At 42.1% G+C, this 17,968-nt stretch overlaps 1 protein-coding gene across 2 annotated transcripts in view; it reads left to right on the top strand.

Annotated features, from left to right (window-relative positions):
* Window positions 1-17,968, top strand: part of Lama4 (laminin subunit alpha 4) — a 143,991-nt gene that overhangs the window by 85,653 nt on the left and 40,370 nt on the right. For both annotated transcript variants that reach the window (XM_050138019.1, XM_050138018.1), the window contains exons 13-18: window positions 3,343-3,491; window positions 7,312-7,453; window positions 8,343-8,439; window positions 12,928-13,044; window positions 15,561-15,740; window positions 17,503-17,642. In XM_050138019.1, coding sequence (XP_049993976.1) covers window positions 3,343-3,491; window positions 7,312-7,453; window positions 8,343-8,439; window positions 12,928-13,044; window positions 15,561-15,740; window positions 17,503-17,642 — 825 coding nt within the window. The remainder of the gene's footprint in view (window positions 1-3,342; window positions 3,492-7,311; window positions 7,454-8,342; window positions 8,440-12,927; window positions 13,045-15,560; window positions 15,741-17,502; window positions 17,643-17,968) is intronic.

The raw sequence follows: 17,968 nt of genomic DNA, 5'->3' as shown, positions 1-17,968 counted from the left end.
AATCTTAGCCCGTTACTCTGCTCAGCATCCTGGGAAAAAAATGTCTCAAGTCACAGTTGTGATTTGCCTTCCAGGCCCCCCCCCACACACACACACACTCCCCTCCCTGTCTCCTGACTCCACCCACTCTGCTTGGAATGCCAGGATTCTCTACTGGTGCAGCTCCCTTTGCTGTTACTGAACAACCCTTCAAAAGCGAGAAATACATTCTTAGCTCAGGGCTGCATGAAAAAGACTTTGAGCTGGACCTGGTTCTGAGTTGCTCTGGTCTCTGCTCTGGAGAATGAGTGACTTAGCATTCGGAATGGAGCCCTCTTCTTCATCCTAGTCTCTCCTCGCTGGCATCATGGGCTCTGATGGCATTAGAGAATAATTATATAGATGAGTCTATAATTTACAGCACCGTGTCTGACCCCACTGTCCAAATCCTTGTAGACAGCTGCTTATTGGACATTACAAGTCAGAAGATAGCGTTTTGTGTTACAAAATCAGAATTTCATCTACTGTATAATAAGCCAATCAAACCTCACACATTCTGAATAAAAACTGATCCCTCCTCCCACCCTGCTGCCCACATCTCAGGAAATGGCACAACCCACCTGCTCAAGTCCAAAATCCCAAGTCTTGCCTGAGTTCTCCTTTCTTTAGGTGACTTTTTGTTTGTTTGTTTGTTTTTGTTTTTGTTTTTCGAGACAGGGTTTCTCTGTAGCTTTGGTGCCTGTCCTGGAACTAGCTCTTGTAGTCCAGGCTGGCCTCGAACTCCCAGAGATCCGCCTGCCTCTGCCTCCTGAGTGCGCCACCACCGCCCGGCCTTTGGGTGACTTTTTGACAAGACATGTTGGCCCTTGATCTGAAATGAACCATAGCTTCTGGCCACTTTCTCTTCTCTGCTGCCTCCCTCTGGCTCTGTAAACCCTGAAAGAAGACCACAGACTCAAACAGTATGTAAGGACAAAGACCATTTATTACTAGACCATCATGCAGGGGTCGACACCTGTACAAAATGGTGACTACCCTGAAAGGAGCATGCAGGCTTCTTTTAACCACAGCTAGGATAATTTCAGGAACAGCTAGGTCGTCTCAAACATAATTGCTCAAGCAAGCAACAGTTACACTAGTATACTTTTAATTGACTGAGGTTAAGTTTTACCATTTTTGGAGATACTTAAACAAGTTTGTTCAAGTCTGGACATGACTCAGAAGAGGGATGCAGGATTTGTCCTTGAGAAACTGTGGGGTTCACTCGGGCTTTGTGTGTGTTCTCTCCCTTGTCCCTAAGTAAGGATCGTGTAGACGAATAGTCCTTTGCTAGGGGAGACACCTGTTTTGACCCTCTCAGAGAACTGTAACCTAGATTTAGGTGTAAAAGTGGCAATGTTTAAACCTCTCAGTTCTAGCCACCTGCTGCCCCATGCAAAGTGGCAAAGAAAGCTGCCAACAGATGCATTTGCCACCATTGTGGCACTTCTAGATGCATCCCCAACCTGGGACCAGAAAAATCACTTTGAAACATAATTAAACTCTATTGTTTCTCCTGTTGAACTTCTAGTGACACTGAAAGCCGGAAGCACATTGCACCATCACCCAGGAGGCACCACTCGACCTGCTCACCCACCTGCCTGACTGCTTTAACTTGCAGCCTTCCTCACTGGCTACTCAGCAGCTCAGCAAACTCTCATTCTCACAAATGCTAAATGCCGTACATAGTCCTCACACATGGCCTTTGCACCTTCTGTCCTTAGATCTTTAAATGACTCACATCTTTGTGAGAACTTAACCCAAAAGGTCCCTGTACCCCAGCCTCTATCCACCCCATCCTACACTTTCCAATTTCTTCAAAATATTTTAGCTTTCTAAAATTACTTTACCCACTAATCATTGCTGTCTGTGCCCCCAACTCCCAACTGCAGCCCTTTAAGGCAGTGACTGTGTGGTCTTCTCTTCAAGAGTGATGGGGGGACACTAGGAGCACAGTGGACATTTGCTGAAGGAAGAATGAGATACTGGGCAAAGATGGAATGCCTGTGGTATTTTTTCTGTTTATATAATTCAAAGCGATGTGACCAGCCAAATGGCTAAAGGCTTAATATAGCCTCTAAGAAATAAATCTCGTGTGTTAGAAACTGTGCTGGAGTCTAGAGAAATCAAACCAAATTCATCTCAGCTCCTGATTCCTGAGTGTGTAATACCAAGAAAGGGTTTATAATATGGGCGAATAATCATGCATAGTGATTACAGTAGATAAGAGACCTGTGGAAACGCGAGCTCACCCAAGAAGTCGGGAGTTGCTACAGAATGGTAGCAATACTTGAGCTGAATTCAGGAGGATGAGTGGAGCTCCAAGTGGGTTCCGAAAGGAAAGCTAGCCCGGATCAGGGAAACAGAGTGTACAGGGTGTACACACACACACACACACACACACACACACACACTCACACATAACCCATTAGACAAGGTTGGTCTGTGAGATCTAGTGGAGAAAAATGTGATTCAATCAGCAGAGAAAGATGAACCAGACAAGAAGGGAGCTAGCAGGGAAAAGGCAATGGGCTGATTCTGGGAAGGACCATGCCGTAATCATCACCTTCCCTGAAAGATGGTAGAGAAGGATAAAAAGCAAGAAAGACTCAGCTCATAGGGAAACACTGACCACACAGGCAAACCTTGCCAATCCCTCTCCTCAGTGGGCCCTATGAAAAGGGAAGATTTGCTTTATTGGTAAATTTAGTAAGAATTGTTCAGGCCCTTCTCAACTGCATCCTCTTCTCGGATAGAAGCTTCAGGCAGATGACTTATTTCCTTGTGTTATTCCATAAGGAAGCTCTTTGGGCACAAGGGCCCCTGATAGTCACATTGCTTGACCAAGTAGACTAACTGTACTTCTTGAGTCAAGTACCAGTTACCTGCTGGCTGAGATCTGAAGACATACTTTCCCCTCAGCGCACAAAAATGAGGTAACATGCTTGGTCTCTGTGTTTACTTATTTATTTATGTATTTTCCAATATGTTTAGAAATTGGATACTGGAAAGCAAGGTTTCCTGCTGGTAGATTCCCCAGAGAGGTTTGCTATAAAAGGAATTGAAAGGTAGAACGCTAACAGGATGTATGGGTAACGGAAGCTGTAAGTTTAGTTTTTGTTTTGGAAAGGAAATAGAGCGTGTCTGAATGATGAGGAAGCACTCCGTAGAAAAAGGGGTGAAGGTGCAGGGTTACGCAAATCTTCCTTACAGTAACTAAGGCCTGAAGTTGACATAAGGAAAATGGCCAATGTTGTTGTTGTTATCTGGGGGAATTGTTCTGTATCTCTCTAAACTCAAGACACGTAATTTGTTTGTCTTTAGAATGCATCTGGAATTTATGCAGAAATAGATGGCGCCACAAATGAGCTACAAGGAAAACACTCCAACCTAAGTAACCTCAGTCAAGACTTAGTCCAAGAAGCGATGGACCATGCATCCAACCTTCAACAAGAAGCCGAGGAGCTGAGCAGGTAACATTGGGGGTTTAGAAATGCAAGTATTTACACTGTCTGGAGGAGCCATTTGTGTTCAGTTCCCACTCCAGAGTCTCTAGGACAAAGCAAGTAGGTTAGGGGCCGGGAGAGGGGGGCAACTCTGTTTGTTTGCTGATTTGTTTATTAATTGTTCCCTCAGAGACAATCACCATTTTTTTTTTGCAATTGTTTCTGGGAGACATGTTTTGTTTTGTTTTGTTTTGTTTTGGTCTTTGAGGCAAGGATGCAAGTGAAGTCTCTTTCACAATTGTTAGTGGGATGACTGCGGCAAGAAGTCAAACCCTTCACAATGTCTAACTCTGCCATCACCACCGCTTATATCATAGGCAACATTTACTTTCCATACCCAAATATCAATCCACGCTGGTTGGGAGTTAGCAATAGAACTGTCTGGTAAATGCTTAGCTTTCTGCAGTGCCCAGCTGGAAATGTTTGATTTAACTCGAGTTAAGAGAAAAAATCAATTGGCAATTTCCCTCACAGCCCTTAGAAAAGAGTCACACATCCTCTGGGCACTCAGTTAATGTTAACTGACATGTACTGAAAGATTGGAATTGGATTCATGACCCTGAAATAGGCAAATAATGAGACTGTTATAGAGACCACATGCCTTGAAAGGTCGGGGGTAAAGACCGGAGATTAACGCCTGTTCAAAACACACTCCATCCTTCTACTCCTCTCCACCGAAAGTTTCAAACATCCAGACTGAGTGGGGGAAGGAAGAATACAAGAGGAAGGAAGCAAGGAGGGAAAAGGGAAAAGGAAGAGGAGAGAGGGAGGAAGAAAAGGAGAAGAAAGAAGGGGAGGAGGAGACATAATATGGAAGTCTGTAGAATTGGCAGTGCGGCTGTGTTACAGTTATTCAGTTTGGCGCTGTGCCCTTAGGAAATGTGCCTTTTATGAAAGCGGTAAAAGGGGCTTAGATCAAATTCCAGTTTTGATGCTCGCCTGTCAGTTATTAGTTTCCAGCCACCCTCTGGCTCTCTCATCGTTCCTTCATCTTTACCAGAACCACGTTCAACTGGCGGGTGCACACAGCATGCGTCTCTAAATGCCATTCTGCCCTGGCGTCAAGCAGGGTTCCATGGAAGCTGTTGTGCCTCCCACTTGCACCCCAGCCACAAGTATTGGTCACCCTGATGTCACGTTTTTGACTCAATCGATTCTCTGACATATTCAAAATTTGTAGATCTTTCCCCTTCAAAATGTAAAGGCTGAAAATTCCTCAACATCTGTCTGATATACACACTTTTTTTCCTTTACCTCTTTTTGCCTGCTAGGGAGTAGCTTATGTTGGTTTGTTTTGTTACAAAGTATCCTAAAACCCAGACTGTCTTCCAACTCTGTACAGCTAAAGCTTGAACTTCTGATCATCCTGCCCTCCCTTTCCAGGGCTGGGATGGAATCACAGGCGAGGGCTGCTGTGCTGTTTTATGAATTGCTGGGGTTCAAATCCAGAGCTCTGTGCATTTTAGGTGCTTCTTTGTATTTGTTTGTTTTGAGACCTTGGGGTCTCACTCTGCAGCAGGGCTGGCCTGAAACTCTCCTGTTTTTGCCTGTTGAGTGCTTTGATTACAGACATGATGTCCTTTTTCTTGTTTACTTTCTTCATATTTTATTCTTGGAACCATTTCTAAGAACAGGTTTCAGGCAGAGAGCATTTGGAAGGGAATCGCCTCCATATAACAACACTCTTACCATGGCTGATCCTTTTCTCTATCAAAATCAAGATCTGTGTCATGATCACAATATAATGGAGACAAGATCATTTTATTGTCTTCATTTTTTTCCTGCTGATTTAAAAAATTCAAATGAAACATTTTCGTGGATCCCAGCTGTACCCATGGGAGTGGGGGGAGTCAGTCCTGCTACAGAGCAAATTGGCTAGTGATGGATGTAAACAAAGAGAAGTAGCTGAGGAAGCACTGAGCAAGTTGCTCAGCCTGAGAGCAAACTGGACCTGGGCCAGATAGAGGAGGCTAAGGAAGAGGGGGTTGTACTCATCGGTTCTATGATTGGAGAAGACCCGGGTAGGAACTGCAGTGTCCAGCAGTGTGGACAAGGTATTGACGAACCAAACGATACAAGTTGTAGATGTTTGAGACTGAGAGGAAACGAGAAGCTGCTGGAGCTGAGAGTCAGGAAAACACTAAAGATTTAGGATGAGCCATGAAATGGGAATGGAGATTATATAATAAAGAATAAAGAAGTCTTGGTTAGCCAGGCATGGTAATGCAGGCCTTTAATTCTAGCACCCAGAAAGCAGAGGCAGGTTGAGTTCAAGGTCAGCCTCATCTGTGTAGTGAGTTCCAGAACAGCCAGGACTATGTAAAGAGAGAGAGAGAGAGAGAGAGAGAGAGAGAGAGAGAGAGAGAGAGAGAGAGAGAACATAAGTATTGGTCAGGAAACTAAATGTCACACATAGTTTCCGAGTCCAGTTCAGAAACAGTATAACAGTAAATCCTAGAGTTCAAGAGATGCACAGGATGCTGCTGGTCATTATGTAGCTGATCCTCGTTATTCCTGGGGTGAATCCTTAGATGTGTGGTTATTAGCTCTTGTATGCGAGAACACCCATCTATGATAGGTTCTTGGTACATGGTCCATGATCCTTACCCAAGCAAGGAAGGGGAAATGCAGAGAACCAAGCAAGGAAGGGGTAATGCAGAGAGCACGGTGTTTCGGGGCAGAGGGGATACTAGACTGAATTGAGGCTGCCTGAGGAATCAGGCTAACCTTAGCAAACCAGTGTGTGTGGCCTGGAAGCTCGGTACCCTCTCTGGGGGGCTGGATCTCTGTTATAAAGAGTAACCACTTAGTAAAGAGTAGGCTGAGGCACATGCTTCAGGCCTTTGTCTGACCTGCATGATTTAAATAAACCCTTGTGTCGTAAGCCACATTTTGGGGTGACTTCTGTCATGGTCCAGTCACAACAGGTTCATACATTCCAGGGTAGGTGCGTGTGGATTAGAAATGTTAGGTAGAAGAAACAGAGACGTGAAAGGAATACAGAGACATACAATAGTACGGGAGGGGGGCAACTCAGTGGATATGGATTACTGAATTCACCCGTGTTTAATTTCCATATGCTTTCATACCCCAATACAGAAGTGGGGGAAGAAGGCAAGGACTGCTTTAACATGACACAAAGGACAAACAGTCAATCCTTGAGACATCGAGCCATCATTTCCTGAGTAAAGCATTTGATGTTTTGGGCAGGATCTACAACGAATCCATCATAGACCAAGTATCCTGTAGGCAGCCACTCCCTGTGTCAAACCTCCTTTTTGAAAATGAAGGAGCAGGAATAGGCTTGAATTCTCTGACCTTTGGTCAGGATGGAGCAGATCCACCTCTATAGGCCATCTTAATGTCTAAAACCCAAGTAACCACACCCTAGGTCGGGGTGTGTAGCCACACCTGTTGTCAACAACTTTGAAAGAGAAAAAAAAAAAGCTCAAACTCTCTGACCTCCAGTCAAGGTGGAACAGGCTCACATCTGTGGGTCCCTCCGTCCTTGCAGGAAGAGGAACGGAGGACTCTTACTAAATCACCATTACCTTTTTCTGCTGTGAAGCCAGAATGGGATGAGATGTTGGGAGCAGCACAGGCAGACAAATGCAAACATAATGTGTGTGCCCCCAGGAAGGGAGACTCGGGAACACCTTCCAGAACAGGTGGCTTTGGAAAACAGGAAGGAGGGCCTCTGTGATCACAGAAGTGTCTAGGTGACCTGAGTGGGACCCCGTTTCCTAAGGAAGGAAGAAGCAAAAGTGACAAATACATTTATTAACAGAAATTTGCACAGTTCAGACATGAATGGACTGGTGCAGAAGGCGTTGGATGCATCGAATGTCTATGAAAATATTGCCAATTATGTCAGTGAAGCCAATGAAACAGCAGAACTTGCTCTGAATATCACCGATCGGATTTATGACGTGAGTGTTCCTTTACCTCAGGGTTTCTTGGTTTATGGCCTCATCTCACTCTGGCTTTTCTTCACTTTTTTTTTTTATTAACAGATTCCTATGGTCTTTCTTGTTTTTTATGCAAAAAACATCATTATGCCTTGCTCTTATTTGCTACTGTACTTCCTTCTCCTTATTTACTAAACAGTCCCCTTCTGCTTTTATGTGTGTGTGTATATGTGTTAGAACATACATGCATAATACATTATACATAGTATAATATACATTAATGTGTGTTTCATGTATATGTGTGTGTGAATATATATCTTTGTTTTCTAACATCATCCCTTAACCCCTGACCTTTCAATGAAAAATTAAAATGTCAGAAAGGTCAGGAGCACTAAGAAACAAGCATCGTGTGCCATAAGACTTGGGTTTGCAAGTTCATCAGCTGAGCACCCTTAGAAAATCTGAGTTCCTTTGCAGATGCTGCTTTGTTCACTGGCTGTTCAGTGTGTCTTCTTCCTTTTTGCCGAAGTTTCCAAAGAAAACATTTTTAGGCTAGCGTCTTGTGATGCAGAATATGTCTTAGGATGCATCCCTCTTTTTCTAGTTTCCTCTCAATTCAAAATTATTTATCCAGTGCTTTCTTTATGAGAGAGCACTTAGTTTAAGCCTTGGCCAAAGCCTTCTCCTAGTTGGCTGAGTTGTCCTGGGGTAGGGGCAGGGACTTACTTTGGAAATGCCAAGACCTTGTTCTCTCCTCTCTGTGTTTCTTCTTGATTCTAAGCTATGAAAACAAAGCTGTGTGAATTTTGCTTGGCATTTAGCAGATAAATGACTTCACTTACCTCTGAAAACCATAAAAAGCTGGCATTTCTCCAACTGTTCTTACCCGCTCTGACCACTTGTTTCATAGGCTGTGAGCGGAATTGACACTCAGATCGTTTACCATAAGGATGAAAGTGACAACCTTCTCAATCAAGCGAGACAGCTGCAAGCAAAGGCGGATTCTAGTAAGTAGCTCATGTTCTCCTCCTCCTACCACACAGCCACCTTTGACAAACGTAGACCGATTTCTAAAGCCAAGGCTGAAGGAGGAAATAATGTCTCACTAAACGCAGCAGTACTTTAGAATCAAGTCACAAAACAGCAGACTTGATATTTCAAAGAAAATAATGATTGAAAAACCCCTTCCATGTGGAAAACTACATGGAAACATATATGTAGTCAACATATGGTGGAAACTCATATTAATCAAAAGGGCTGGATGATAGAAACATTATAATACTGATATTCAAGGAGATAAAATCATAAAATATACTAAACACTAAAACGATGTTGCCCATAATCCAGAAACCTTCACATTTTTACAGTGAAGGGAGGCATTGCCACTGTGAGAGCTGGCTTACTATGTCATCCCCATGAGTGTCAATTGGGATGATGGGAAATGTCATCCCTGTGAATGTCGATTGGGATGATGGGAAATGTCATCCCAGTGAGAGTCGAGTGGGATGTTGTGATTCCACAAGCCATCGCATTGGTTGGCTCTGCTACAGCTTGTTTGCTGCAGCGGATGGTTGTGGACAGCCCTAACAGACACATAGAGAGAAGCTTTCCCCACCACTGTGAAAGCCAGCACTCTGAGAGTGGAACGGAGAAGGACACAAGTTAAACACCGCAGTCCCTTTAGAGCTCATGAGTGACTCCTACTAACAACTGAATGGACCAAGGCTGCCATTAAGTGGTCCTCATTTCTGAGGTCATGGGATCATTCCTAAGGATATTTGAGCATTGACTAGGGAGTTGGAAAGCCCTTGCCCAGCTGACTCCTAACTCTTGCCTGAAAACAAGCCAAGTTCAAAACAGAAAACTTCATGAAGCCTTATCAAAACAATTAATCCCAAGTCAACCATGCGTTATCTTTTTGTCCTCTTCTGAAAAAAATTTTATAGAGAAATGAACACGCTTTGATTTTCATATTCTGAATGCTGAGTACCACAAGGCAACTGCTCTCTTATGCATTCTAGGTAGACAAAAGTAACAAGGACACTGTTCATTTTTCCTGCCCTAATTTATCACATAATTTATATTAATGTCTTATAGAACTAATTCTGAATATGCTTTCTGGAAATTATGAGAACAGTGGGAATATAAGCAGTAAAGTATTAGGTTTTTTGTTTTGTTTTTCGAGACAGGGTTTCTCTGTGTAACAGCCTGACTGTCCTAGAACTTGCTCTAGACCAGACTGGCCTTAAACTCACAGAGTTCACCTGCCTTTGCCTCCCAAGTGTTGGGATTGAAGGTGTGTGGTACTACTACCACTCGGCAAGATTAGGATGATAACAGCAATTTTAAAAACTAAATGCTGCCAAATCTGTGAACTGCTTTTGTTTCTTGTGTGGGGAAGGCCAGCATATAGAAATCCTTATCTAGCCCCAAACAGATTCTCCTCTTATTTTTATCAAGTCCCAGATATTGAGTTAAATAAAGCAGCATTTAATACAGTCACAGGTCCAAAACCAAAAGCTAAAATTGCTCATATATTGTCATGTATCTGTAAACAGAAACTTTAAAAAATGGGAAGGGAGGTTCACTGTCACTAAAAAGGTACGTTAAGTCACTCTTGGAAGGCTGAGACGCCTAGAGGAGGTGAGTAAGTGCTTGTTCCTGGTTACACTGTGCTTGGTGGCGTAAAACAGTGGGGCCCACCTTGTCTATGCGCACTATACAGAGCAGTACAAAATCCTGCAACACGGGCGCTAGAAGTGTCCGTGCCCTGTGTGGGTGCCCACTGGGGGAAACTGAGGAAGAAGAAGCAAGGCAGCCAGTTTGCTATTAGTCAAGTAGAATAAATTCCCTGGCGCTTCAGAAGTAAGCCAAACTCAAACCCAAACAGTTACTGGGAAAGTCGGTTTTCCATTCAGATAAGGAGATACAGCTTCATGACCTGCTAGGATTTGCTCAAGAATAACTCCAGTTTGGGAACCATGTCCAGGGCATACTTTCAAAGGAAAAAAAAAACTATCACAGATGAATTGCAGAGAATAGGTGATCTGGTAGAGCAATATACACATACAGGTATGTTGTTGGTTAGCTCAGAAATTAAACTCTCCCACAAAGAAGTCTCCAGGCTCCCAGTGAATTCTTTCTAAATTTTAGAGAAGAACCAACATCACTTTTATACAAACACTTCCAAATGATAGCAAAAGAAATATTCTCCATCTTGTTCTATGAACTCCAGAAATATGTATATGTCGAAACCTCAGGAAGACATAGAAACGGGTGAAATGCAAGACAAATTCTCTTGCGGATGCAAAAATCCTGATCAGCCAGGTATGGTGGTTCGTGACTGTAATCCCAGCTTTCTGGGACTACTGAGGCAAGAGGCTGGCTACAAGGTCAAGGGCAGCTTAGGCTAGAGAATAAGACCCTAGCTCAAAACAATAAATAAGAGATATTTGCAAGTCAAATCTAGCATGAATAGAAATGATAGCATATGGTGAACAGCATATAAATTTATCACAGGATTTCAAAGGTAGTTTAGCATTTAAAATATTACCACATTGACAGACTATAGGAGAATATTAATACAATCATCTCACTATACACAGGAAATACTTTTAACTTTAAAAATTTTTCATATAAGCCGGGCGGTGGTGGCGCACGCCTTTAATCCCAGCACTCGGGAGGCAGAGGCAGGCGGATCTCTATGAGTTCGAGGCCAGCCTGGTCTACAAGAGCTAGTTCCAGGACAGGCTCCAAAGCCACAGAGAAACCCTGTTTCGAAAAACCAAAAAAAAAAATTTCATATATAATTTGGTCAAATTCTTCCCCCTCCTCCCAGATCACCCCTACCTACCCACTTCACTCCATAAATAAAACAGCACCCATCCAATATTCTTAAACTCTTAGTAAACAACAAACAGAAGGAAATTTCCATAATCTAATAAATAATAAAATAATATTCATTAAACACATCCATAATAAAATATTAAAGTACTTTTTCAATGAGACTGCAAGCAAAACCAGTATATCCCCATTACCAATTCTAAATAGAATATCTAAGTAAAAGTTTAAAAAATAATAGACATAATATTCACTGAGGGAAAGACTCAACTGTGTGAAATGGATGATTCTACAACACAAATCTATAGGTGCAATACAGTGATGGTTGAGACACTGTAAACACTGTGGATATACAGATAGAGTAATTCTGGAATTTCCTTCAGAAGAGAGGAAGTGCCAGTAGCTAATCTTGAAAAGTAAGAACAAAATATCTAAACAATAGCATATATGAGCAACACTGAGTGGTTGCATTTATATATTTATATGTGTGTAAACATGTAACAGCATAATCAAAGAAAAAGAAAACAACAGAGACAATGCATGAAATAAGGAGGTCTTAGAGGTATAGGAAGGGGAACAGAGAGGAGGGGCCAGGAAATAATAATAAGGGACTCAAGATGATCAAAGTATATTATATACATGTGTGAAATGTTATAATGAAAGCTATTGTTTTATGTAATTGGTAAATGCTAATGAAAATGGAAAAAGATGGCAAGATTTATAGCTTTACAGATACCAAAACAGACATACAAATTATTTTAGAAATAATTTGTCATATTGTAGTGGGGAGAATTTATAACCTTCACTCACGCACACACATACACACACACATAATTTAAAATAAAATAAATCTTTACAAAGGATAGGGACTGGAAAGATGGGTCAGCAAGTAAGAGGACACACTGGTTGTGCAGAAGACCCAAGCTTGGCTCCCAATACTTAACCTCTGGAGACTCATAACCATTTATAATTGAGCTCTAGGGCAAGCAATGCCCTCTTCTGACCTCTGTGGCCACATGCACATACCCCGCCCCCCACACACACACACAAACATACACACATAAACAAAAATAAAACCAACCTTTAAAGCTAGATAATAATAGACAGAAACCAAGTAGCAGTCCTCTCTGGATAATCATAGACAGAATCCAGGGGAGCTTGGTGGGTGCTCATAATGTCCCATCTTGATGACTTCCGGATGGCTATATCTTGTGTTCACTGTGTGAAAGTTTATCAAGCTGTGTATATATAGTCTGGTTCTTAGGTTCATGTCTTATATTTATAAAAATTATATTGAGAGAACTGGGTGGGAGGCAACGGATTCTCTTATAGCTGGGCATCATCATATGGATAGATACATTTCTTTCTGACATTCTCATTTGTGCTGTTGAATTTTATCAGCCACAGCCTTGCCCTGTTTCTCCAAAATGTGAGCACCACAGCAGCCTAAGTCCCTCCCAGCTAGGGCCACAAGGTGTCTGCTGTCTTGCACCTCTGATTCTAAATGTCATTTTCCAGAACAGACCGTCAGTTTCTAGAGTGCTAGATTGTTGCATATGCTTCCACCATACAAGTCAGAACTTAGCTTGTTGGGAGGGAGACATCTTCCAGGCATTGTGGACCCCCTGATGCTTTCCTCTGCTTCTTCTCCACAGGCAATGATGAAGCCATGGCTGACACCAGCAGGAGGATGGGAGGAGCCCTGTGGAGGAAGGGAGCCCTCAGAGACAGGCTGAATGATGCTGTCAAGCAACTGCAGGCGGCAGAGCGAGGTAAGGATCCAGAACTTCAAGGTCCTGCGTGTTTGTCCACTGGTGGAAAACAACCTTGCAAGGGGAGATGAGGTGATTGCTTATTCATCAATTATGGATATGCAATCAATTTCATACAGTAGGATTTTCTTTCTCCTATAACAACAACAACGTTCATTGCTATCCAAAATCTATCCTTCAAAAAAAAAGCTGTAACCGTATCACACAGAGATGAGCATTATTAAGTGAAAAGTGTTTTCTTCCAGTCTTTACTCTGTGCCTACATGCGTGTGTCCACGTGTGTCTAAGTAGGATTGTGCTGTTTCTACCTCTTGGTGCCTCTCCTGTGAACATCCAGCCTTTCTAACAGTGTGCCCTAATTTGGTTATTGGATTTCTCCTGCCCCCACCTTAAAGAGCATCCTTCTGTTAGGTGTCAAGTTATTCTTATCAAATGAGCAGGGAGATCCATGCACCAAAAAAAGAAACGAGAGTGCTTCCCCCACCTAACCTGGGACTCTAGTGGTGTCTTGAAAAGCTGTGATTGGAAGCAGGCGAGTCTCCCTAGGCAGAGCAGAAGTTAAGACCATGTTACTGGTTATGGGAATATTTGCTGAAATGGGCTGGCCTTGGAGCCCAGAGGTCTGGCCAGGAGAGTGTGCCTGCACTGAGAATCCTTTCAGAGATACTGATGCCTGCTGGACTCTGGGCTCTGGAGAGGAGATTCACTATTTACCTTCCAGCTGAAGAGAACCCTGAGGGTTGCCAGGGCCTGGGTACAGCGACCAGGAGGAAAAGCTGATGTGGGAAGTCCTTCTGTCTATGTGTTACTCTTATTGGTTAAAGAATAAAGAAGCTGCTTTCGGCCAATGGCTTAACAGAGTAAAGCCAGGCTAAAAGAGATATATAGAGAGAGTAAGTGGAGTCAGAGAGAAGTCATGTAGCCTCTGCCTGAGACAGACACATCAGAACCTTGCCAGTAGGCTACGAACCTTATAGTAAAATATGAAATAATAGAAATGGGTTGACCAAAGATATAAGAGCTAACTAATAAGAGGCTAGAGTAGAGCTAATAGACCAAGCAGTGATTTAATTAATACAGTTTCTGTGTGGTTATTTCGGGACTGAGCAGCCAGGAATAAACAAGCAGCCTTCTGCAACAAAGAGCCAGGCTTCAAACCAGTGCAAACCAGCATTCAAATCCAAATCCAGAGCTTGAAAGATTAAACAAATGTTTCTTCACTTTAAAAACTTAAAAGTTACAACATCACCTAAGCAACTTTAAGTATTTTTATTACAAAAGTAATACATTAACCTTACAGGAAAAATGTAAAAACACATTAGAGGAAAAGAAAGGAAAAATCACCTATAATCCCATCATCCAGATCAAATGTGTTGTTGTAAATTTACACTATCATTATTTTAAATATGCAAAAGTTTTATCTGTGTGTATGTATATGTATGGTAGATGCATGCACGTGTGTATGTGTGTGTGTGTGCATATGTTTGTATAAGCAGAGAGGGAAGGAGAGAGAGAACACAAACATGCATGCACTGGACTTCTGTGCACCCTGAAAGTCAAGCAACAACCACAGGTACAGGCCTTCATTTTCTACCTGGTTTAAAACAAGATCTCTAGTTCCTAAAACTCACTACGTGAACTGAGCTGGCCTTGAACTTGCCTTGTATCCTCCTGCCTCTACCTCCAGACGGCTGGGATTAGAGATGTCTCACTCTTGGCTCTTCTGTTGTTTTTGCGAGGGAGGGTCTTGTTATATAGCCATGGCAGCCTAGACCTTACTATATACCCTAGCAAGACTAGCTCTAAACTTGTGGCAATCCTTGCAGCCAGCTGGTCCACAAGTTTGCAGGAACTCTCCTCTCTGCTTGCCGTCTTGCTGTGCAGAACTGGGCTTACCGATGTGTGCTACTCCAGCTGACTTCGTGTGGGTTCTAGGGAATCCCAGACCAATTACGTAATCATTTCTTACTGAAATCCAGATTTTAACATGAAAGCTTTTCTAAAACTTGTTTTTCTTTTGAAAAAAAAAAAACTTTTCTCATGAATTTTCTTCTGAACTAAATGCAGCATCATTTTTATGCCAAGAGTCTTCCCCAAGAATTTCTCTTCTATAAAAGGAAGAGGTTTTTCAAGATGAAGTTCAGATGTGAATGTCATAGAAGATGAATTTTCTGTCACTTTCTAACCAGACTGCTAACCTAAGGACATACTCGGTTTCAGTTTGGTTTGGTTTTTGTTGTTGTTGTTTGTTCTGTTTTAGTTTTTTCTAATTTACTTCTTAATTTTAAAACATTTTAAGTAAATATCTTGTACTACTTGAGACTGCAGAGTCTTAGCAACTCACATATCAATGCTGTTTATCATATTCGAGTTCATTCAACCGACAGCACAGTTGTCATAAATTTGAAAGTCTTAGTCTTCTCTCACAACCCAAAATTTGAGGTCTGTTTCACCCAGTGTTTGAACTGATGTCAGTGCTCTCCAGTGAAGGGGATGTCCCTCTGCTCTGTGTGCAGGGGATGCCCAGCAGCGCCTGGGCCAGTCTAAGCTGGTCATTGAGGAAGCTAACAGGACGACGATGGCTGTCCAAGAGGTCACCACACCAATGGCCAGCAACATCAGCAACTGGTCACAGAACCTTCAGACGTTTGACTCTTCTGCATACAACACCGCAGTGGCTTCTGCTCTGGATGCAGGTACCTCTTCAGAAGCTTCCCAAGCTTGCGGGCCTGCAGAATTGGCCATTAAACTCTACACAACTCTTTGTGACAAACAGGATGCTCCATTTGCATTTTAGGTTGGAATGTTGCAGAAACTAGTTTAGAAAAAGAGAAGCTTGTTGCTCAGTCCGTCTATGTACTTATCTAAAGTCTAGACTTATCTAGATTCCAGACAGGTATGGATCAACATGAAATATATATAAATATCACATAAATTTACAGATAGATACACTTATAGAAGTAAATCAATTAGTTAAATTGATGGAGTAGTTTGTATTGTGTGGCAGCAATTGTAATGGTAGCAATTATCTTTATTGACGTAAGGCTGATCCTTTTGTATAAAAGTTTAATCAAAAGTTAGAGTAAATTATTTCAGTAAAACACTGTTCTACTCTGAGAGGAAAAATAGCAAATGGTGTTGATTTCACTATCCGCCATTTGGATTCTGCTCATTTAAGGGGGCCAGATGATTATGAATACCAACTGTATGTTGGCCAATTCACATATACGATTTTACAGCAATGAAAATTAAATATATGAATGTCTACCTAATGTAGTTTTGTATGTATAGTTAAAGATCACATGATAGCAGAGGACACAATTCTCCATTCTCAAGTTTTTGTTCAGATTCTTCATAAATCTCTCAGATAGCAGTGTCTACCAGTGTTGTGACAAATCGTGACTGGTCACCATTCTTAGTCATTCTCCACAATCCAGTCTCCATCTGAGCCAAAAATAGTCATCAACCCATAAACTGTCAGTTGCTAGCAATGCTACCCCAACTTACAAAGACCAATTACCATAAGAGGAATATAATCTTTATATTATTTCCCATGAGTATTCATAACACATCCACATAACCATTTTCCCAATCACATGTTTTTTTTTTTTTTGTTTTGGGGGGTTTTTTGTATTTTGTTTTGGTTTGGTTTGGTTTGGTTTGGTTTTTTTGAGACAGAATTTCTCTGTAGCTTTGGAGCCTATCCTGGAACTAGCTCTTGTAGACCAGGCTGGCCCCAAACTCACGGAGATCTGCCTGCTTCTGCCTCCCGAGTGCTGGGATTAAAGGTGTGAGTCACCACCGCCCGGCTCCCATCACGTTTTAATTTTTAACCTTTAAAAGATTTGTCTGGTTTGATAGTAGAGCACTTTCCTAGAGTTTGTAAAGCCCTGGTTTGATCTCCAGCATGGGTGGGGAGGTGGTGTTAATCAGTATTTTCATTTATCAAAACATTGCCCTGGAAATATTTTCTGTATCTGTATTAAAATTATTTTCATCTTTTGTCATTTGTCCTATCAAGTTATCGCAATAAGCATCCAAGGACAGTACCAATTGAAATTGTCTTAAGCTGTTGTGTTTTTCTCAAATAGTACTTTGTGGTTTTAAAAAAGGACATTAAACAAAATAGCATAATGTAAGAGACTTTAGAAAGAGTATCAGCCTGTGTACTAGACGTGTGGCTCCTATGCTGTATGATTAAAGAAGCATCTGTATGTCGGCCATGGAGCCTGCCCTTTAGAATGTACATTGTAAGTCAGCATGCACCATGTTCCATTTTATAAATCAATATGTGCTCTAAATGTCACAAAACCCAGGATGGATTGTGCTTTGAGCTCTACTGTTAATTTTGTAAGGTTGAATATTATGTCCAATAGACCAACCAGAGGTAATATGTTCTGTCTCTCACTCGATTCTTAATATATAATTAATTCAAGTGACTCATTTTCCTCATTGCAGTGAGAAATCTCACAGAGGTTGTCCCCCAGCTCCTGGATCAGCTTCGTACCGTTGAGCAGAAGCGGCCTGCAAGCAATGTTTCTGCCAGCATCCAGAGGATCCGAGAGCTCATTGCTCAGACCAGGAGTGTCGCCAGCAAGGTACGTGATGTGTTGAGTGGTGTCATCAGTTACCTGGGAATGCTGGGGACATGACATTGAGCTCCGACTCCTCGGCAGCTCCTGAGGTCTGGCCCCTTCCTACAGGGTCATTTCTTACAGTCCCATGAGAAGCATTGGAAAGTAAACCTGTGGGGGATGGGGGCACATGACTATAGTTCAAGCACCTGGAGGCAGCAGGTAGAGAGAGAATCACAGCAAGTTCCAGGCCAGCCTTGTCTACAGAGCAAATTCCCTGCCTCTGGGGCTACAGAACAAGTTCACATCTCAGGAAACATACATATAAAGAAATATATATATGTATACAC

Source organism: Alexandromys fortis, unplaced genomic scaffold, assembly GCF_014885135.2.
Source record: "Alexandromys fortis isolate MF-2015 unplaced genomic scaffold, M_Fortis_MF-2015_v1.1 scaffold_14, whole genome shotgun sequence".
In the NCBI taxonomy this organism is placed as follows: Eukaryota; Metazoa; Chordata; class Mammalia; order Rodentia; family Cricetidae; genus Alexandromys; species Alexandromys fortis.
Note: the sequence above shows the minus strand (reverse complement) of the source record. Positions and strands in the feature narration are given on the sequence as shown.